A 22240-nucleotide genomic window follows, 5' to 3' on the forward strand; every position below is an offset into this window, starting at 1 on the left:
AAAAAAAAAAAAGAAAGTCTTATTCTAAATAGTTTTTGTACTGTTTTTCTCTAACCTGTTTTGTACAGGTTTCTCTCTAATGTTGAGGTCCATCCCAGCGGAAGCTTATAAAGCAAATACCATAAAAGCTTTTACCCAGGTGCAGGAAGTGCTGCTGGGTGGTTCAGATCCAAGCTTATTGTAGGTCACTATACAAAGCAGTTCTACTGACTTCTATCATGATTGGTTTCCAAGGGCACAGAACATAACAGAAAATATAATCAACTTGGGGATGTGAAAGTTTCCTAGTAACATCAGAAACAACATATGAAAAAGTTTCCTTATAAGAGCACAAAATGAAAAAAAAATAAGAGCACAAAATGACAGGGTAGGCAGGTAACAGTTATCTAGGCCTTAACTGTATGTATGTATGTATGTATGTATGTGCATGGTGCATGGATAAAAATGCATAGCTAGGACACATTGAGTTGAGTCAGTTTTTGTTGTTTGTATGTGGGGTTTCCAGACTGACTCCTCTGCATGGACAAACAATAAAGGGGTGCATCCCTAGAAAAAGCTAATTCTTTTCCTGGCGGTTGTTGGTTGCCTGAGCCATGGGTGGAGGAGCTATGGTATAGATACATTCACTGGGGTAGGTTTCCCACAATCTATTTATCTCTGCACTGTCTCTAGTTGTTATTTTCTGTGATGGTATTTGTTTGCTGTAAAGAGAGAGCCCTTGATGAGGGGTGGTAGCTATACTTACTCAGGAAAGGTGGCTTGAACACCACACTGGCTTTTTTAGATAGGTTCTGGGCACAGAATGCAGGGCACCAGGCTTGTGTGGCAAGGCCTTTTACTGTCTGAACCATCTCAGCAGACCATTTGTTTGCTTTCTTTTGGTATTAGGAATTGAATCTATGGACTTGTGCATGGGTAGGTAAATGCTCTACCTGAAGTAGAAATTTCTGGAGACTCAGTTGTGTCATGTGATGTTTTTCTGGAAGCTGTCTTATGAGAGGATGTTCTGCTGAGAACAGACTTGTGGTGTTTTTCTGGAAGCTGCCTGGAAAAGGGGCATGAGATGTTTTGCTAGAGCAGATCTTTGAGCAAGCACATGATGTTTGGAAAGGGTCTAAATAGAACCCAATAGACAACACTGTGGCTTTGGTTCACCTTGTCACTCTTTGCTAATGATCATTTGTTGTGACTTTGTAGAGAGAAATGTACCGAAGACTTATGGTGGTGTGTCAGTGGCTTCTTGCCTTTTCTGCAGACTTAGGCTGGTTGGTTCAATTGGCAGAGCCTCATGGTTTCTCCTGGTTAGAGTTTCTGATTAGTGAATGGTGTTTGTGAATGAATAGAGCTCCTGCTGCTGATTTGTGTGAACTGAACTGCTGATATCCTGACAGTGCAGAGTGGGTTCTACCCAAAGAACTACTTCTAAACAGGTCCACCTCCTCTGCCCCATTAACCTTTCCTCTCCACTACCTCTGAGGGGTGGTGGGCTAGAAGGGAAGTTAAAACATTTAAGCATACTTATTAAAGTAGATTTTGAAAAATATAAGTCTACATCTACCATTGAGTTTTATTGATTGCCCAGAGTAATGGGTTTCATTTTGACATTTTATTTCTTTATTTGTTTATCTGGTTATTATTTCTGAGAAATGGTCTTACTGTGTATCCCAGACTGGCTTTGTATTTGTATGTAAACCAGGCTGGCCTTCTACTTGTGGTAATCCTCCTGTCTTTGCCTCATAAATGCTGGGACAAGAGATTTCACCACCACACCCAGCTCATAATATTTTCATACATATGTGAACTTTGATGGTATTTGATCATATATTCATATACTGCATTACCCTTTAAAAAAAAAATATATATATATATATATATATATATATTTTTTTTTTTTTTTTTGGTTTTTCGAGACAGGGTTTCTCTGTGTAGCCCTGGCTGTCCTGGCACTCACTTTGTAGACCAGGCTGGCCTCGAACTCAGAAATCCGCCTGCCTCTGCCTCCCGAGTGCTGGGATTAAAGGCGTGCGCCACCACGCCCGGCTAAAATATTTTTAATTTATGTTTCTGTATGGGCACATATATGTGCAGGTATCCTCAGAGGCCAGAGAAGGTGTCAAATTCCTGGGAGTTGGAGATATAAGCCACTGACATAGGTGCTGGAAACCAAAGTCAGTCACTCTACAAGAGCAGTCGTCGTCGTCGTCGTTGTCGTCTTCCCTCCTCCTTCTTCTTCTTCTTCTAAGATTTAGTTATTTATTTTATGTATATGAGTACACTGTAGCTGTACAGATGGTTGTGAGCTTTCATGTGGTTGTTAGGAATTGAAAAAAAAAAAAAAAGGCTTTTTTTAGGACCTCTGCTCGCTCCAGCCCAAAGACTTATTGATTATTATACATAAGTACACTGTAGCTGTATTCTGACACACCAGAAGGGGGCATCATATTTCATTATGGGTGGTTGTGAGCAACAATGTGGTTGCTGGGATTTGAACTCAGGACCTTCGGAAGAGCAATCAGTGCTCTTACCACTGAGCCATCTCACCAGCCAGCAGGCAGTCTTCTTAACTTAGCACATTACCCTTTCTGGTCTCTGCCTCCTTTCTTCTGCTGATACTTCTCCTCTTTCCATACACCACCCACCTTCTACTTTCATATCATATATAGTTTTTAAAAACTAAACTTCACACAGAAGACAAAACATGCATCATTTGTCCATCCATGTCTGGCTTATTTTATTCAGTGTGATACACTCTGGCTCCACCCATTATCCTGAAGACATACCTGTCTTATTTTGATTGGCATGATGCCCTTAAGGTTCATCCATGTCATAGCATGGTCAGCATTCTCTTTTTCTGTGTGGTTCAATTGCTCATAGATGCTACATTTCATTGTCTATTTACCATCTATAGCCACTCACTGCTGGCTTCCCTTTTTGCTCTGGAGAAATATGCTGATGTAGAATGAGTGTACAAATGTCTGCCCACACTCATTTCTGGGCATGCTTCCGCAACTGGAATTGCTGAGTCATTTCCTCATTGGTATTTCTTCAAAGGATTATGGGAGGTCATAGTGGCTTGATGCTTTCTTGCTTTCATAGGATCCCTCTAGCTGCTATAAGAGGCTCAGCTAGATGAGGGGAGGGGAAGGAGATGGAGTGAACTGGGAGACTTAAGAGAAGGCAGATGCAGGACTTCAGGTGAGAGATGGCAGAGGCTTGAAGCATGAAGCCTGCAGTCTGGTTTAAGAGGCTACAGAGAGCAAAGAAAGGATTACAAGTATAGAAAAGTATAAAAGACAAAGAGAGTGCTGATTGAAGGAAAACAATACTTTTCTTCCTTCTTTCTCCATCCTTCTCTTTTCTTCCTCTTCTCATTTTACCTTTCTTTCTCTTGCTCCTCATTCTCTCTCTCTCTCTCCCCTTCCTTTTCTTCTTCCTTCTAGTCACTCTTTCTTTTTTCATCTTTACAGGGTCTTACTGTGTAGTCGAGGCTGGCCTGACTCCCAAGAGCTGGGATCACGGGAGGCTCCAAACCTTACTCAGCTTCAGGGCATTGAGCTAGGCACTGTCTTCCAGAGATTTCCTAGGATAATAAGGGTGGGATTAAAGGGGGACTCAGAAGAGTCTGTCAGTGGCAGTGATGGTGCCGAGAGTATTGTTGTCTATGGCATTTTATAAACTCCTCAATTACAAGAAGGCAATTTACCAACTCCTCTTGGCCCCTGTTTCCTAATCTGTAGTGTCAGCCTACACCTCCTCACAGATTGGTGTGTGGAGCCGGAAGCATATGAGATAGTGCCAGGCATAGAATCCAGGGGACATTAGCTACAGTGTTGTTTATTTTGTACTGGTCATGATGCTTCTTCAGTCAGAAAGAACCTCCTAGAATAGCTTGAATCAACTCCTCAGTGAGCAGCATTCAGGCTATTCTTTGCTATAAACTCATTTTGAGACTCCCTCTCCACACTATTTCTCTGTGCCCAGGATTATTATCTGGTCCCATCACCAATGTGCTTGGTGACAACAAAGTCCTTTGTAATTCTTTTAATGGGAACTTTATTGACCTTTCAGGCTTTACATTTTTTGTTAAAATATCTTATTATTATCATTATAATTGTATGTGTATGATGTTTGTGAATGTGCAGGTACACAAGAGACTATGAAGTTAGAGGACAGAAACTTTTTTTTTTCCTTTCACTGTGATTTCCAGAGATTGAACTCAGGCTGGAAGTCTTGCAGGCAAGTGCTCTCACTGAGCCAACCTACTGACACTTTTTCTCCCCCAAGTGCTCTGTCACTGAGCCATATCTCAAGTCTTCTTGTCACTATTTATTCTGAGAAGTCTCAGTTGCCCAGGCTACCCTTGGCCTTGTGATCTTCCTGCCTTGAACTCTCAGACCTGCTGCTTTCTGGGTTTGTGTTAAAAACATTTCTCTCGGGATAGAGAGATGGCTCAGCGGTTATGAAGAGTGGCTGCTCTTCCTGAGGTCCTGAGTTCAATTCCCAGCAACCTCATGGTGGCTCACAGCCATCTGTAATGGAATTCAATGCCCTCTTCTGGTGTGTGTCTGAGGACAGCTAAAGTATACTCACTCATATAAATAAAATAAATGAATCGTTAAAAAAACAAAACAAAAAAACCCCATTTCTCTCTGATTCAAGGAATTTCTGAGTTTAAGAGGACTCCGTTTGCCCTGAAGACATTTTTTTAAGAAGGAACCTAAAGGCCCTGGCTTGAGTTAGGGCAAGTAAGTGACTAAACCCTTTGGGATTTCCCTATTGCTGTATAGTCATGACTCAGCAATAAATGGTCTACTAGGAAGAATTTCAATAAACGGTCTGGGAGGAACTGTGGCTTTTGAACTCCCTAGCCACATGGCTGCCTAATTTCAAGCCTGCTGGACTTCATCAATGCCAGGTGCTGGGAACCCACACCCCCACCCCCACCCCCAGCCACAGGATGGGAGCACAAGAAATGGGAGCACTTGGGTGGGGCGTTTGGAGACCCAGGCAGGCCCGGGACACACAGAAAGTTTCCTTAAGGCTGAGAAGCTTGGGTTCCTCCCTGAGAGGCATTTGCAAATGATTCATTTGCATACCTGGAGCTGGAAGGCACCTTCCTTAGGGCAGCCCTTATTTGTGGGAACTGTTGTTAATTTCAGGACTAAACCAATATGACCAACCACCTTATTTTGGGCTCCCAAAACTGTGAGCTTAACAACCCCCATTCCTCAGGCATGCTTTTGTTTGTGTTCACATGTATTGTGTGTGTGAGTTATGCCCATGTGTGTGGAAGCCAGAAGTCATCTTTAGGTGCCTTCTGCAATGATTTTGTCCCATTACTTTTTAATAGATTTCTTTTTAGTTATGAATATGTGCATGTGAGCGTAGGTCCCTCGGAGGCCAGAATTGCCCTGGAGCTGGAGTTGCTGTGGGCTGCCTGTAGTTTGGTGCTGAGAACCAAACTGTGGGAAAAACCACATACACACTAAGAACAGCAATTGCTCTTGACAGCTCCTCTCCCCAGCATCACTACCTTAGTATTATTTTCTTATGTACTCTGTGGTGTTTTGCCTGCATATGCATCTGTGTGAGGGTGTTGGATCCCCTGGAAATGGAGTTACAGACAGTTGTGAACTGCCATGTGGGTGCTGGGAAATGAACCTGAGTCCTGTGGATGAGCAGCTAATGCTCTTAACTGCTGGGCCATCTGTTAGTCCCATTAGCCCCACCACCGTATTTTTGAGACAGAGTCTGTTACTGAAACTGGAGCTTGGGGGGCTGGTGAGATGACTCAGTGGGTAAGAGCACCCGACTGCTCTTCCAAAGGTCCAGAGTTCAAATCCCAGCAACCACATGGTGGCTCATGACCATCCGTAATGAGATCTGACTCCCTCTTCTGGAGTGTCTGAAGACAGTTACAGTGTACTTACATATAATAAATAAATCTTAAAAAAAAAAAAAAAAAAAAAGAAACTGGAGCTTGTCAACTCAGCTAGACTCCTAGCCAGCAAACTCCACGAGTCCTCCTGTCTTAGCCCCCAACACTGAGATTATAAGTGGGGTTTGGCTTTTTATGTGAGTGTTGGGGATACAAAATCAGATTTTCTTGCTTATACAGCAAGCACGTTATCAACTGGGCTGTTTCCTCAGCCCTGTCCCTCCCTCCCTCCCTCCCTCCCTCCCTTCCTTCCTTTTTCTTTCTTTCTTTCTTTCTTTCTTTCTTTCTTTCTTTCTTTCTTTCTTTCTTTCTTTCTTTCTTTCTTCTCTCTCTCTCTCTCTCTCTCTTTCTTTCTTTAGATTTATTTATTTATTATATGTGTGTANACTGTAGCTGTCTTCGGACACTCCAGAAGAGGGCATCAGATTTTTGTTACGGATGGTTGTGAGCCACCATGTGGTTGCTGGGATTTGAACTCAGGACCTTTGGAAGAGCAGTCAGTGCTCTTAACCGCTGAGCCATCTCACCAGCCCCTCTTGTCCCTTTCTTTATAAACTATGCAGCCATAATAATCTAATGCCGGATGTGGTGGTATAAGCTTTATCCCAGCATGCGGGAGGCAAAGGCAGCTGAATCTCTGAGCTGTAGACATGTTGAGTCCCAGGCTAGTTAGTGGTACAGAGTGAGGCCCACCTGAATAAGAGTAAGTCTTTCACAGAGGCATCTGTGTTTAGTAGGCTTTCCCACATACTCCTATAATTGCACTACCTCTCACTAGTACGTTTCTGAGTTTAAAGGGAAAGAAGCTTTTTTTTTTTTTCCTATAAAGGATACTCAACCTGACAAGAGCCCTATTTCTTGAATCTCTTTTGTAAAGATTAGCTAATCCATTAAAATTGTGAGATTCAGTTCCCTCAATAAACCTCCCACACGAGACCTGGTGGGTAGTATGACTTTATGGATTCTGCCACATAGATACAACAATGCCCATCTGTGATTCTAGTGTCAGGGGATCTGACACTCTCTTCTGGTTCCTTGGGCAACAGATAGGCATGTGATGCTCAGACATGTATGCAGGCAAGACAACCATTCACATAAAAAATAAATTAATCTTTAAAAAATTATGTGGAAAGCGACTGAAGAAGACATACATGGTGGTTTGAATGAGAAATGTCCTCCATAGATTCAATTTTTTGAGCACTTGGTTCCTTGTTAGATTTGGAGGAGTTATGGAACCTTTAGGAAATGGAGGAAGTATGTCACTGAGGCCAGACACTGGGGCCTTGTCCCACTTCAGTTAACCTTTTCTGCTTCTGTTTTTGTGGATGAGATGTGATTACTTTCATCTTCCTGCTCCTGGAACCACACCTGCTACTTACTCCCATGGCTCCTCTCATGATGGACCACAAACCACAAACCAAAACAAACTCTGTCAATTGATCTTGGCAATGCAATTTCATCACAGCAACAAGAGAACAACTGAACAATATGCATAGCCCCCCAACCTTTCCCACCCCTCACTCCTTCACCCCACAGTGACTGGGCCAAGGTCTAACAGCTAGGAAAGGAGATAATAGAAATTTGAACCCAAGCCTGCAAAACCCCAAAGCTCTCATGCTGGAGTGCTGAGCTCAGGGGCCTTAAGAACAGTGTTTTTATAGCTACGTTGTAAGTGGTTGTGCATGGGTTGTTGTCAGAAGGAGCATCTTCAGATGATACCTGCTACAGCCCTCAAATATCTGCAGAGCTGTTATGCGGAAGAGAACTGGGTTCTTTGTGCTGGTGGGGATAGAGGCCAGGGCCTTCTGCACGGTAGCCAAGTACTCTACAACTGCCACATCCCTAGCTCTTGATGGTGTTTTCTTATGAAAACCAGAGATGGGAAGTTTTACCTCAGCCCCTGACAAGACAAGAACTCAAAATAAGGTTTCATTCTAGAGAGCTGCAGCCTTGGGGAAGGAGCTGGATGAGAAATTTGTCTCTTGGCAACAGGAGGAGCCAGTGGTCTGACCATCAGTGTTTCAGCAGCAAGGAAGAGTGGGGCCCCTCCCCATGCTTACCGGCTCCTTATTGTATTTTGTTCCCACCCTGTGTGTATGTTGTATGCATGTGTGGGTGGTGCTGTTTGCATGTATGCATGAGTATACATATGCTCAAGTACCACAGCATGCTTTGTCCTCACATCCACCCCATTAGAAGCAAGGTGTCTTTGTTAGTCACCTCCTCCAAGACCAGGCAACCTAGCTCATATATTCCTGGGAGTCTCCTGCCCTATATCTTCATAAGAATGTGGGGGCTGCAGTGTGCACCACCGTACCCTGCTTTATATGTGTGCTGGGGCTCAAACTCACATTCTGTCACTATGCAACAGGCACTTTACCTATGTCACCATTTGCCTAGTCTCTACCCCAACTTCGTCAATCCTCATGAGTCCTCAGATGGTGAGAGAATTAATAGTCTTTTTTTGGAAGGGTGGTTTGGTCTCTATTAAAACTTTTACTGTGCCTATGCTTTAACTTAGTCACAGCCCCAGCCATTAAGAACAGCTAACGCATTCAATCCAGCTCTCCCCAACTAGGTGCTACTTCCCTGTATGCTACTTCCCTGTATGCTACTTTGGGTTTAGAAAAAGAAACTAGATAAGAAAGAGACATCTTGCTTCCTGCATCCATTGCTGTATTGCTTTAAGATATGGAATTGTACTAGGTGCCCAGGCAATGGATGAATGAATAAAGAAAATGCAGTGTGTATACACAGTGAGATATTCATCCATAAAAAGAATGGAATTCTGTCACTTATAATAATGTATGTGGACTGGAGAGATGGCTCAGCAGTTAAAAGCAGTGGCTGCTTTTCCAGAGGTCATGAGTTCAAATCCCAGCAACCACATGGTGGCTCAAAACCATCTGTAATGAGATCTGATGCTCTCTTCTGGTGTGTCTGAAGACAGCAACAGTATACTTACATATAATAAATAAATACATCTTTAAAAAGAATGATAATGTATGTGCTTTTTCTTTTTCTTCTGCAACCAAACTACCTGATAGAAGCAACTTAGGAGAAAGATTGATTTTATTTTTAGATTAATTTATTTTTGTTATATGGATGTTTTTCTCTGCATGTATGTATTGTGTATCACATGAGTGCCTGGTGCCCACAGAAGTCAGAAAAGGGCTTCTGATATCCTGGAACTACAGTTACAGATGGTTGTTAGCCACCATGTTGGAGCTGGGAATTGAACCTAGGTCCTCTGGAAGAGCAGCCACTGAGCCACCTCTCCAGGCCTGAAGGGTTTTAGCTCAGGACTTCAGAGGGCCCACCCATGCAAAGGTGAAGGTAGAACAGCTGTTGATATCCTAGAGGGGTAACACACCCTGGAATGGTCCTTTTCTGGTGGCCTATTTCCCTCAGTGCAGCTCCACTTCCTCAAATCTTCACAATCTTGGAAAAATCAAGAAATCGCTTAATTTACTTAGAAAATAATAAATTACTTTCATTATTATTTTTAGACATGGTGTCACTGGGTAGTGAGCCCTGGCTGGCTTGGAACTCACATGTAGACCATGCTGGCTTGGACGTCTTAGAGATTTGCCAGCCTCTGTCTGTCTCTGTGCTGGAACTAAAGGCATGTGCCACCACACCCAGCCAGTTTCAACAAAAATTGCACTAGTAGGTAAGGACCAGGCATTCAAAATATGAGCCTGAGGGGTTATTTCCATAATAGATAACATCTTGAGGTTTTGTGTGCACGGAGTCTGATATAGACCAGTACTGCTGGGCTTACTCTTCAGCAGAAGCAGCAGGGGTTGGGGTCGGGTGGGGGTAGGGTGGTGTGGAGGGAGTGGGGAGTGGGGGATGGGGATGGAGGTGGGGGTAGGAACTGGGAGCTGGCAGGGTAGTTCTAGGACTGGAACGAAGGAAACATGAGGGCCTGAGTTTGGATCCCTAGCATGTCAAAAGTCTGTCATAGGCGTCCTCTTTCTCCTTCTACTCTTTTTTTTTTTTTAAAAGACTTATTTATTTATTATATGTAAGTACACTGTAGCTGTCTTCAGACACTCCAGGAGAGGGCACCAGATCTCGTTACAGATGGTTGTGAGCCACCATGTGGTTGCTGGGATTTGAACTCTGGACCTTCGGAAGAGCAATCGGGTGCTCTTACCCACTGAGCCATCTCACCAGCCCCTCCTTCTACTCTTTCACCTCCTCTCCCGTCCTCCACTTTTCTTCTCCTCAAGCATTCACCAAACTACTGACCTCTTTCTCCCCTAAACTTATACCAAGCACACAAGTTGGTAGCTACTCTGTCTGTTTAACCTTGAGACTTTCTCTAGGGCTACTTATCAAAGACCACATACTGGCAGAACTGGAAAGGCCTTCTGTGAACCTGAAATTCAGAGACTCCAGAGGTGGAGCCAGCAGCCCAGATCAGAGCTCAGCCAGTCTAAGGATAAACTACAACCAGATTATATCCCCAACTCCCCCCCAGGAGCTGGTGCTGAAGATCCTTCCTGCTTGAGGCAGACTGATTTCCCTTGCCCCTTGGAGACTAGAGAGCTGTGATATCTCACCCACTGACAACACAGCTGCTGCTCCTTCTGGTGGTGGTGGCCACACAGGGTGTACATTCTCCAGGACTACTTGGTCGGGACTGAACTCAATGTTTACTCTAATCGTCACAAGGAGAATCAAGGCCAATCAATGTACAGTGCAGTCCCTGGTGTTTCTGGTGTTTCTCCACAAACACCAGCCAACTCTCACGAGGACATTTTCTACCCAGACCAATTCAACTAACTGGATCCCTGTGTAAAGAAGTCATCAAATGGCTGGGCGTGGTGGCGCACGCCTTTAATCCCAGCACTTGGGAGGCAGGGGCAGGCAGATTTCTGAGTTCGAGGCTAGCCTGGTCTACAGAGTGAGTTCCAGGACAGCCAGGGCTACACAGAGAAACCCTGTCTCAGAAAAACAAACAAACAAACAAACAAACAAACCCCCAAAAACAAAAAAAAAAAAAAAAAGAAAAAAAAGTCATCAAATGATGATTTGTCTAAGACATCTGTGTCTGCTAATGCTCCCCTAACTTGGGATCCTGAATCAGCAGGAGGACCAGAGCTGGTACAACGAGCGGATCCTTGATGTGTCCCTGTGCAAAAGGACTGTCAGTGCTGATTGGAGGACTGTTGTATGTCCTTCACCTTCAAGAGCAACTGGTACAAGGTTTGGAATAGGACCTCAGGGCATAGCTAGTGTCCTGCAGGAGCTTCCTGCCACCCTTCTACTTCTACTTCCCTATGCCTTAGGCCCAATGCAGGAAATCTGCTGTCATTCTTACTAGGTCAGCAGCTACAGCCTAGGGAGTGGTCACTGCATCCAGATGTTGTTTGGCCCAAGCCAGGGAAACACCAAGGAGGAGGTGGTGAGATTCTACTCTGAGGTTATGAGTGGAGTTGTACTGCATGGGCCTGGCCCCAGTGCAGCCTGCTGTAATGCTGCTCTGGGGCCTCAGTGGAATCCCTTATATCCTGTACTTTCTGGGTACCCCTATCTGGCTTAGTCTCCCATCTCCCAGCCCCCTTCGTGGCAGGGCCTATGGCAACCAATTTAAATAGAACAGATGTTTCACATGGAAAAAGTATTAAAAAAGCACCACGCACAGTTCACACTGATAGTCCCAGCCCCTCAGAGGTTGAGGCAGGAGGATGTCTGGGTCTCCTAAACCACAACGCCCTCAGTTTACCCATGCAGCTCTAGGGGCAGAATTTCCTGTGTGAAATGCAGGGCATCTCACTGGACTATGGACTCTGGCTCCTTCCCCTTTTGCTCAAACATAAGTGTGCACATGCTTGTCTGTGTAATATCCCTGCTTTTGCTTCTTTTGAGTGTCTCTCACTCATACCACCTGCCTCTGCCTTCTCAGTGCTAGGGTTAAAGGTGTGTGGAGCCCTGCCCAACCTTTCCCCTTAATTTTCAAATGAAATGAAATTTATTTTGTGTATATGTGTGAGTGCAGGTGCAGATGTGCCCTGGAGCACTAGTGGTGGTCAAAGAAGAGCCTCAGGAGTCGATTCTCTCTTGCTACCTTGTGGGCTTGGGAGACCAGGTTGTCAGAGCTGCATGCAAGCACCTTTGCTGGATAAGCCATCTCACTGGCTGTCTCTGATTTATTTGTTGAGACAGCATCTCTCACTGAATTTAGACTTCACAACTGGGCTAGGCTGGCTGGCCGTTGAGTTCTAGGAATCTGCCTGTCTCCATCTCCCCAGTACAATATTACAGATGTGCCCTGACACATGGGTGTTTTCTGACATGGATGCTGGAGTCCAGAGTCCAGGTTTTCAGGTTTGTGCAGTAGTACTTACTCAGCTAAGCTTTGTCACCAGAACTGCTCTGTTCTTTGTTTTGTGTCAGGGTCTCATGCAGCCCTGGTTGGCCTCGAACTCAAGACCCCCCTTCTTCAGCCTCCCAAGTACTGAGATCGTGGGTGGTGGGCATTCACCACCAGTCTTGGCTGCTTCTTAGTTTTCTTATAGGCTGCTTTCTTCAGCTCAAGACACAGCCCAGGCTGGAATCCCAACCATGCTTGTGTTTAGCTCAAAAGCTTTCTTCCAGAAAGTCTTCTAGATTTTTACCTGAGCAGGCCTGGCCCCCTTTATCCTCTTTACCCCCTTCCTGGATCTTGCAACAGTTTCAAATACACTTTCCAGTTATGAAAGCATGTCATTAAGATCTGCTGTCTTATCACTAAAACACATGAAAATACAGCTCCACTTTCCGGTCTGTCAGATCTGAGCATACTCCAGCTGCTAGCTTGCTCGGGCCTAGCAAGACTCCTGCTATACAGCAGATGCTCAATAAATATGGGTAACGGTGCGTTGAGAATTGTTACCTGAAAGTAATTATCTTTTAAAAACTCATTCACAGAGGTAAAGGAACTTCCCGCCAAGCCTGATGACTTGAGTTAGCTCCCTGGAATCCACAAAGTTCCACGAAAAACAACTCTCCCAGGCTGTCCTGACCTGCACAAGCACAAGTTTACATACACACCCACACACATACACACATAGAAGTAAATGCTGTTACTACAACCTCCACCACCACCACCACCACCACCACCACCACCACCAAACTCTTACTCATACTGAGGGGGACGCGACTTGTGGTTGACCTTCAAAAATTGTTTATCTTACTCATTTTCTTTATTACTTTTTAAATTAAAATATTTTTTAGGGGTATACATAGCTCAGTTGGTGGAGTGGTTCCTGTGCACGGAGGAAGCCTGGGTTCTGTTGTCAGCACCTCAGGTGGCTGGGGTAATAAGAAGTGGAGGCATGGTGATGCACACCTTTAATCCCAGAATTTGGAAGACAGAGGCAGGCAGATCTCTGAGTTCGAGGCCAGCCTGGTTTACAAATCGAGTTCCAGGACAGCCAAGGCTACATAGAGAAACTTCAGTCTGTTAAAAAAAAAAAAAAAAAAAAAAAATGGAGGCAGAGGGCTCACAAGTTCAGGGTCATTCATCCTCTACTACATAGTGCTTTAGAGGCCAGACTTAGTTATTATATGAAACCCTGTCCCCAAATTACCCTGTCCCCAAATTCCTCATACCAAGCAATAAGGAAATGAGTTATTTCCTGGCTGCACTCAGAATGGGAGAAATTCCCAGGGTGCTTTGCAGACCATGGAGGAGGGGTGGCAAACTGGTGTTCAGGATGGAGATCTCAGTGTTTAGAATGGATTCATAGGGCTCCTGATTCGAACGAACTCCACTTCTACTCGTTGAGGGACTCTGAGCGAATTTCCTCACCTTTCTGAGCCCCAGTTTCCTTATCTGTTCTCTTTCCTTTCTTGGGAGCTCACATCCCTACCCCTCCAGGTGCAACTGAAGGAAAAAGCCCTAAAATCACGCAAGCACCGAGCGTTCTCCCGCAGCGGGGGGACAGCGGTACAGTTAGGATCACCTGGGATGAAGCCCAGGGGAGGAGGGCCCAGTGCGGGGTTCTTCCGGGCCGTGTCAGCTTTAGGAGCCGCCAGTGGGTGGGAGCTGCAGACGCGGCCTGCAGGCCCAGGCCGGGGCAACTCGTGGCGGTGCTCGCTCCCACGCGCGGGGCGGGGCGGGGCGGGGCGGGGCTGCATCCCGGTGACGCGGGCCAACCGCGCGGCGCTGCGCCTCCTCGCTCAGCCGGCCGCCCGCATGGCGCTGCGTAGCTTCTGCAGCGCTGATGGCTCCGATCCACTCTGGGTAAGGTGGTGGGCCGCGGGGGACACCGCGGGGGACACCGCGGGGGCGACCGGCGACTCGGGGGACGTGGGGGACGCCTGGACGCGCGGACCCAGCTGCTCCCCAAGCCGGAGCCCTGCTCTGCAGACGCGGGGATTCGCCACCGGGGCCCCGGCGTAGCCTCCGCTCTCTTACTCTGGGGACCGGGTTCCGGGAGAGCTGGGTGTGTGCGGGGAGGTGCCTCTGTGCTTTGGGGTTCTGCCATCGGGAAGGGACGCCAGATCTGGAGGCAGCAAGTTGGGGATTTTCTTTCTTTTGTGGGGGTAGGATCTCCGTTTACCGCGCACACACTATCACAGAGCACGGTGCAGGAGCCCAGACTCTAGAAAGGGACTTCCCACCGCTTGTGTTGGGGTTCCCCCGCTGTTTGTTTTACCTCTCGGTTACTCTGGCTTCATGTTTTTTCTCATCCTCTTTCCTTTCTGCCTAAATGCTATCAGGGAACTTTAAGGAAATAAGGAAAAGCCAAGAGAGAGGAGAAGGGCCTTTCTGTCTCTTTTTGTAGGTTTGGGGTGCAGTGGAAAATGCCCTGGACTCTGGTAACCAGGAGAGTGCCTTCTACTCTGTGAGTCAGAGAGACTCCGCTGCTCTGGGGGATGTCCCGGGGACTTCAGGCCCTCTCCAGGTAGCTTTCTTCTGAAATGATCCTAGGCTGGGTTCCCTGGCTGACTGCTCTAATCTCCAGTGCTTGTGTATTTCGTGTTCCTGTAATGCGATTTGCCTGTTATTCCAGAACACTCCTGTATCACATTGTCCTGATTATTAGTGAATACAATAGGAAACCCTGGACACAATGACTTTTCTTTTTGTTTGAGAAACAAGAAAAACATCCCTGTTTCTTAGCAGCTGATGATTAGCGCCCACAAGTATTTGTTCTGTTTTGTGGTACCTCCTTGATAGACTGCATTAGGAATGATGACCCCTGAAGGCCCCCTGGGAGACTTTTGGGTGAGGAGGGTGCCAATTTTGGTTGAGAAACTTACCATACTTGGATAAATGATTCATTATAAAGCCAAGAGGTTGCAGGTTTCTCCAGAGCTGGGAACAGAGCTTGTGACTTACATTCAGGAGTCTGTAAGAGATAGGTGCCTGTTTGCCACACAGGAAACCTGTGTGTCCTCTACCCTTGTGCCAAGTGTGGAGACAACGAAATTATTTTGCAAGAACTCAGTGGGATCTGGGTCACTAACATGGATGCTGGTGTATTTCCTGAATTACTTTCTTCTCTTATGGTGGAGGGGAAGTAGACATTAGATTCTCTACCAGTTTGCATATTTTATTTTTGCATATACATAACACACACACATATATATTGTGTAGGTGTGTATGTTTGAGTGTATGCATACCATGGCACACGTGCACGTGAGACTTGTGTGGAACTCTCTTTCCACAGTGTGGGTTCTGAGGTCATCAAGCCTCTCGCCAGTTCACATCAGGATGTATTCTATTGTTGCGCAGTGATGACTAAGAAATGTTGGGGGGTATTCTCTAGCTTCTAATATGCTAAAAAGCCTACCCAAGAAACCTGGCTTTGTGTTCTTTCCTTCTTGGAACTTTTTTGCCACAGAAAATGAAGATGGATGGATTGTGTTTGGCAGTAGTGGTGGCTGGCCTTCCTCTTAGACAGCTTCCCATCCTCCCTTAAGTTTCATCTTGCAGCCTTCCTTTTGGCCCCTCTTCTCACTGGTCTAGGCTTGATGGACACCCTGTTTCTGGAGTCCTGGAATCAGAATGGGTGAGAGGGCCACTGGCAAGCAAGAACTTATGTGTAGTTAGAGAATCCAAACAATACCGAGTGGGTTGGTTGGCTGGCCTGGTGTGCACATATCTGTAATCACAGCACTGGGAAAGCTGAGGCAGGAGAAGTGAGATTCGGGCCAGCTGTGCTAGAGCAAGACTGCTTCAAAGAACAATAAACTAAAGCAGGTGGCTTTGCATCAGCATATCCATGCCACTGCCATACCCTGCCATTCTAGACCTCACCATCTTGAGTTGTTTCATTGCTTACTGTGCTCAGTTTCTATAGAACAGGGGTATGGGGGAAACCTCCTAGCCTTCTGGGCTGCGGCCATGGGTTTATCAGTGTGCGTGGTCTAGCCTTCTCTCATGTATTGTATCCCAACTGCAGCTTCCCCTCCCTCCTCCCCTCCTTGTTCCCCCCTTCACATCCCCGTCTTCCCCAGATCTGCTCCTGTTTCCCTTCAGATGGGAGCAGATGCAGAGACCTACAACCAAATATTAGGTGGAACTTGCAGAACCACAGAAGATGGGGAGGAAGGATTGTAGAAGCCTGGTGTGAGGACACCAGGAGAACACAGCCCACAGAATCAACGAAGCAGGGCTCGTAAGGACTCACGGAGATTGATGGGAGTGGGCTACTGCCTTTTTGCTACTCATACTTGGATCCTTTTAGGACCAACATTATGCTTAGAGAAGTCAAGATTCCAGCCATTAGGAACCCTCTCGGAGTCTTGCTCCTGGGCTAGCTCAGGTCTGCTGCTGAGAACTTACAACCTTCCCTTGTGCAAAGGTCTAGGATGAGAATAGAGAAACAATGTTATGTAAGTGGAAAGCTGAGCTAAGAGCTGGCAGGGGCTTGCTTTATTCAGTGGGAGTGTGGAGCTGGTAGGAGGTCCATGGTTTTGTGGCTGATCTTTGAGAGAAGGTTGGGAAAAGGGACCTGGGCCTTTCTTTGTAAGTTACTAAAAAAAAAAAAAAAAAGCATGAGGAAATGGCTCAGTGCGCAAGAGTGCTTGATGTATAAGCAGGGAGACCTAAGTTTGAATCCCAGGACCCATGTAAATAGCCAGCCCTGGCTCTGTCTATAACTGTAGCATTGAGTGGGTGGAGTTTCCCAAAAGAGCAAGTTTCAGGTTCAGTGAGAGACCCTGACTCAAGGAAATATGAAGGATGATAGAGGAAGACACCTGGCATGCCCCTTTGCCCTATAAATTGCTATGTGTGCTCTTACACATGTACACACATGTATATATCCCACATCTATATATCACACACAGTAAATTAGAAAATATGTATTAAGCCTGGAGCAGGCCTGTCATCCTGCCTACTGAAGAAGCTGAAGCGGGAGGACCACAAGTTCAAGGCTAGCCTGGGTAACTTCTAAGACCTTGTTTTAAAATCCCATGTCAAAAAGGACTGGAGATTAGTTCTGTGATACAACACTTGCCTAGTAAGTCTGAGGTCCCATGCTCAATTCCCTGACCTCAGAAAACAAAAACAAAAGTGAAGAATAAGAAAAGTACCAATTTCATGCCTAATGTAGAAATATTGGAAAACTCAAGTCAGCTGCATAGGTGACTGACTGCTCAGAGCAAGTCCCTGTGTGCCCTGTGTTCAGAAGCTGGCTCTGCAGCTAAGATGGGGTACTGTTCTACTCTGTACCTCAGTTTCCCCATGTAGACTAATGGAGTGCCTAGCCAAGGGTGGTAGTTTGAGTACTGAGTAGAATTCTTGGCAAGCACTGGGAACAGTGCTCCTTGGTACCTAGTTAGCACTCAGTAGATGTACGGGCTTTAGTTGGGTGGAACTCCATAGTTGCATCTGCTGAGAACATCTGGACATAAACAAAAGTGAGCAGCAGATCGGCCATGCAGGCTCTGGAGTGAGCTGGCTATGGGGCCTGATTTGATTTGTGGTACCTTCTAGCTTTCCAACTCCCTGAACATTGTACCTGACCAGTTGGCAAATGGATCTCGGTGACTTGTATTCCTGGGGTAGCAGAAGGCCCTGGAAAGCCTGCCTGCTTTGCTTTGCTTCCCTCCCTCCTTCCTTCCCTCCCTCCTTCCTTCCCTCCCTCCCTCCCTCCCTCCTCCTCCCACTGCCTTTTACCTCCCCCCACCCCCCCCCAATCTTCCTCTCTCTCCTAAGATTGATTGCTGTAGTCACTCAGGTCGCCGTTTTCTTCCCCTTACCAGATGGATGTAGCATCAGTGTGCAGCCCAGAATGGTGGGGTGAGGGTGCCAAGATAACCAGGTAAAAGGCTTTGGGAACTTGTGGTAGGAACTGAGACTCCAGTTCCTGCTCTGTGGCCTCACCTGCCCCTTCGCCTTGCAGGAGGAAGCTGTGGCTCCCGTTGTGGCCTTGCCAGGGTCTGGGGATGGGTGGACCCGGGTCGGGGGGGGGGGGGTCTCCGTTCCTGGAGCTGCTGGACTTTTCTTGGAAGGGCTTCACCTTGGGAGCATGGTGGTGTGTGACTTACCAACTTGATTTGGAGTGCTTGCAGAGACCCCCTGTGGGGATTCAGGGACTTTGGGAGGAGCTGAGGCACCTCTAGGAAGATGGTCCTTTCTCTTGGGGAACAAATCCTGTGGTGTCCTTGTTTGTTTGTTTTTGTGATTTATTTTATGTGCGTTGGTGTTTTGCCTGCATATGTGTGTGTGTGTGTGTGTATGTGTGATTGTGTGAGTGTGTGTGTGTGAGAGAGAGGGAGAGAGAGAGAGAGTGAGAGAGAGTGTGTGTGTGTGTGTGTGTGTGTGTGTCAGATTCCCTGGTACTGGGTTTGCAGAAACTTGTGAGCTTCCATGTTGGTGCTGGGAATTGAACTTGGGTCCTCTGCAAAAGGAACCAGTGCTCTTAACTGCTGAGTCATCTCTCCAGCTCTTGTGCTTCAATGATGGTGGTGATTCTCTTCCTTCTCCTCCTCCTCTTCTTCCTCCTCCTCCTCTCTTTTTCAAATCAGGGTTTTATTGTATAGCCCTGGCTGTCCTGGAACTCACTCTGTAGGCCAGGCTGGCCTCTAACTCTTAGTCCTGCCTCTGTCTCCCGAGTGCCGGGATTAAAGACTTGGGCCACCACTGCCCCTGCTTGTCCTTGATTCTTGTTTTCTCCTACTCTCTCTATCTGCCTGTTCTTGCAAAATGTATCCAAACTTGTTAGGGATGCCTCCTGAATCCCAAGGTCAGAACCTTGACTTGTTTTTGCATTTGAATACTGTATTTATTTTTGAAGGGCTGGGGACTGAACTTGGGGTTTTAACATACTGAGCTATCTGCACCTCTAGCCCTCTTTAACTTTTTGTTTTGAGACAAGAGTCTGACTAAACTGTCCAGGCTGTCCTTCATCTTTATAGTCTAGGTGACCGCTGAACTTGTGATCCTCCTGCCTCAGCTTCCCCAGTAGTTGGAATAACAGGCCTGTACCATCACACCCAGCTTCCTGCCACTCTTCTGTCCCTGTCCTCCCTTGACCCCTGCAGTCTAGTGTCAGTCTAGCAGCCAGAATGCTTGCTTTTGACTTTTATTCTTTTGTAGTGCTGGGGATAGGATCTAGGACCTGGCATCAGCTAGGCAAACACTTCTCTGTAACTGCAGTTCTAGCCCAGAGGAATCCTGTTAAGAGAGAGCACAGACCCTGCCCTTGCTGTGCTCAGCACCCTTCAGCGGCTCCCCAGCCCTGGAACATCTGACCCTGCTCTCTTCTGTCCTAGTCACTCCCCAGGCATCTTTTCCCTGACCCCTGCCACTCTTGCATGCCCAGTTTTCTGATTCTACCTCATCGTTCTTAATTTTTCTCATACATCAAAAAGTTTACTTAGTTCCCTTTTTTGTGTTTGTGACTCTAACCCTAGTATCTAAGACAGAGTCAGTAATTACTTGTAAAATGAATAAGTGACCTAAAACCCTAGGATGGCTTTCAAGTTGCTCAGAGGCCTCTCTGAGATGATCAGGATAAAATGCTATTCTGTGTTCAGCTGCTTGTATTTCATTTTGTAATGGTTCACTGAGGTCATGTTCATCTGTTTTTCCCTGGGCCCACTGCTTTGCATCCAGTAGGCTCAACCAACATTTCTACAAATAAATAAAACAAAATTAAGTCTACTTATTTAATTAGAGACATGGTTTCCTGTATATTCCTGGATGGTCTGAAATTTGATGTGTAGACTAGGCTAGCCTCTAATTCATAGGCTGCCTGCCTCTACCTCTCAAGTGTTGGGATTCAAGGTATGGCACCATGTCTGGCTTTCTGTTGTTTTGTTTATTGAGAGAGTCTTCCTTTGTAGCTCGGGCTAGCCTGGAACTTACTACCCTCCTTCCTTAGCCTCTTGAGTGTTGGGATTATAGGCCAGTGCAAGCAGACCTAGCTGTGGTGTTTTAAGTGTGTTTTCCAGCCTACCTCTAGGCTGGCTGGGCTTTATTTATTTACTTAATCTTTCATTGTTTATTTATTTTTTATTTTTTAAAGGTTTATTTATTTATTATTATATGTAAGTACACATCTTCAGACCCTCCAGAAGAGGGCATCAGATTTCATTACAGATGGTTGTGAGCCACCATGTGGTTGCTGGGATTTGAACTCAGGACCTTTGGAAGAACAGTCGGCGCTCTTAACCATTGTGCCATCTCTCCAGCCCCCTAATTTTAAATTTTTTTAGTACACTTATTTATTGATTTGGGAGTGGGTGGGCACACCAGTGCCATGATGTGTGTGGAGGCAGGAGGACAACTTTCAGGAGTTGGTTTTCTTTTCTTACCATGCAATGTGCCTTTGCCTGTTGATTTGTCTCACTAGCTCTGTCGTTGGATAGGGTCTCATAGTCAGGCTGGCATCCAACTTGCTGTACAGCTGAGGATGACCCTGAACCCCTGACTGACTCTCTTGCCTATGCTCTCAAGGACTGGTATGCATCGTCACCAGGCGTGGTTTTTGACTTTAATTATGTGACCTACTGTCATCTCCACCATTGATTTACTGGAGGAGCTTGCACAGACACCTGGATTTCTGACTTCTCCTATAAGATTGGATAGCACTGGACCTCACTAGAGCCACTACTGGGAAACAGGCCTGAAGATCCCACCCCTCCCACTGCTGCTCGCTCTCTCTCAGAAGGCCAAGTGTCCGTTGTCTTTGCTTCTACTTTGTCACACCTGGTTGACTCCCTTCCTGAGTGGAGTCCATGTGGCATCTGTTTGTTAATATTTGAGTTGGGTTCTTTTGCTTCATAGCCTAACCTTAAGATAACTGAATTGGGGTTTACCTGATTCAGTAGGTTATTTTGTTTTGTTTGTTTGGGACAAGGTCTGACTGGGACAAGGCTGGCCTGGAGCTTACGATGTAGTCCAAGCTTGCTTCAAACTCTTGATTCTCTTGCCTCAGCCTCCCAAGTGCTGGGATTAGAAGATGTGTGCCACCAAGGCTGACCTTCAGATTTTAAAAGAAAGATTCTTCCTCCTCTTCCTCTTCATCACCATCAACATGACCACCATCATCATTGAAGCAGGGTCTTTCTGTATAGCTCTGGCAGGTCTAGAACTCTAGACCAGGCTGACCTCAAACACAGAGAGATTGGCCTGCCTCTGGCTCCAAAATACTGAGATTAAGTAATTAAGAAGTACTTTTTGGGTTTTTTAAGATAGATTTTCTCTTTGCAACCCTGGCTGGCTTGGGACACAATAGACCTGGCTGGCCTTGAACTCAGAGATCTACCTGCCTCTGCCTCCCAAGTGCTGGGATTAAAAGGGTGTGCCACTACCCCCTGCATTTTTTCTTTTTTTAATTAATTTTTTTTTGGCAGAATACTGATATTAAACATGTGTTCTGCGATGCCTATTTTTAATTCTCTCTCTGCTTGTTTGTATGTGAGTGTGTGCATGCAACATGCCCTCATATGTTTGGGTGCCTGAAGAAGCCAGAACTTTTGATGCCATGGAGTTGGAGTTGGAGGCAATTATGAGCCTGCTGATGTGGGTGCTAGGAACTGAACTTATTTTCCTGGCAGAAGCAGTATGTGCTTCTAACCAGAAAATCATCTCTCCAGCCCTTAGGTTCTTTCCTTAACGCTTTCTGTGTGTGTATCTTTTTTTTTTTTTTTTAAATCTTCCAACAGTTTATTAGAAAGAATGTAGACATTTAAAAAAATCCCCACTGTCATGAACATAAATTGAGGTTTTCCAGCCAGGGCATAAGCTGAAATCAAAACAGAAAATTAAAAAAAATCCAATAGTGTATTTAACATTTTCCACTCATTTGCCATACTGACTGTGCAAATACAAATCTGGTCTAAAAT

General features: G+C 45.9%; 1 protein-coding gene across 1 annotated transcript in view; it reads left to right on the forward strand.

Moving 5' to 3' along the window:
* Positions 1-14097: 14097 nt before the first annotated feature.
* Abcc1 (ATP binding cassette subfamily C member 1) overlaps positions 14098-22240 on the forward strand; it is a 101111-nt gene continuing 92968 nt past the window's right edge. Inside the window, exon 1 of the mRNA XM_021184472.1 lies at positions 14098-14177. Coding sequence (XP_021040131.1) covers positions 14130-14177 — 48 coding nt within the window. The 5' untranslated portion in view covers positions 14098-14129. The remainder of the gene's footprint in view (positions 14178-22240) is intronic.

This window comes from Mus caroli, chromosome 16 (assembly GCF_900094665.2).
Source record: "Mus caroli chromosome 16, CAROLI_EIJ_v1.1, whole genome shotgun sequence".
Lineage (NCBI taxonomy): Eukaryota > Metazoa > Chordata > Mammalia > Rodentia > Muridae > Mus > Mus caroli.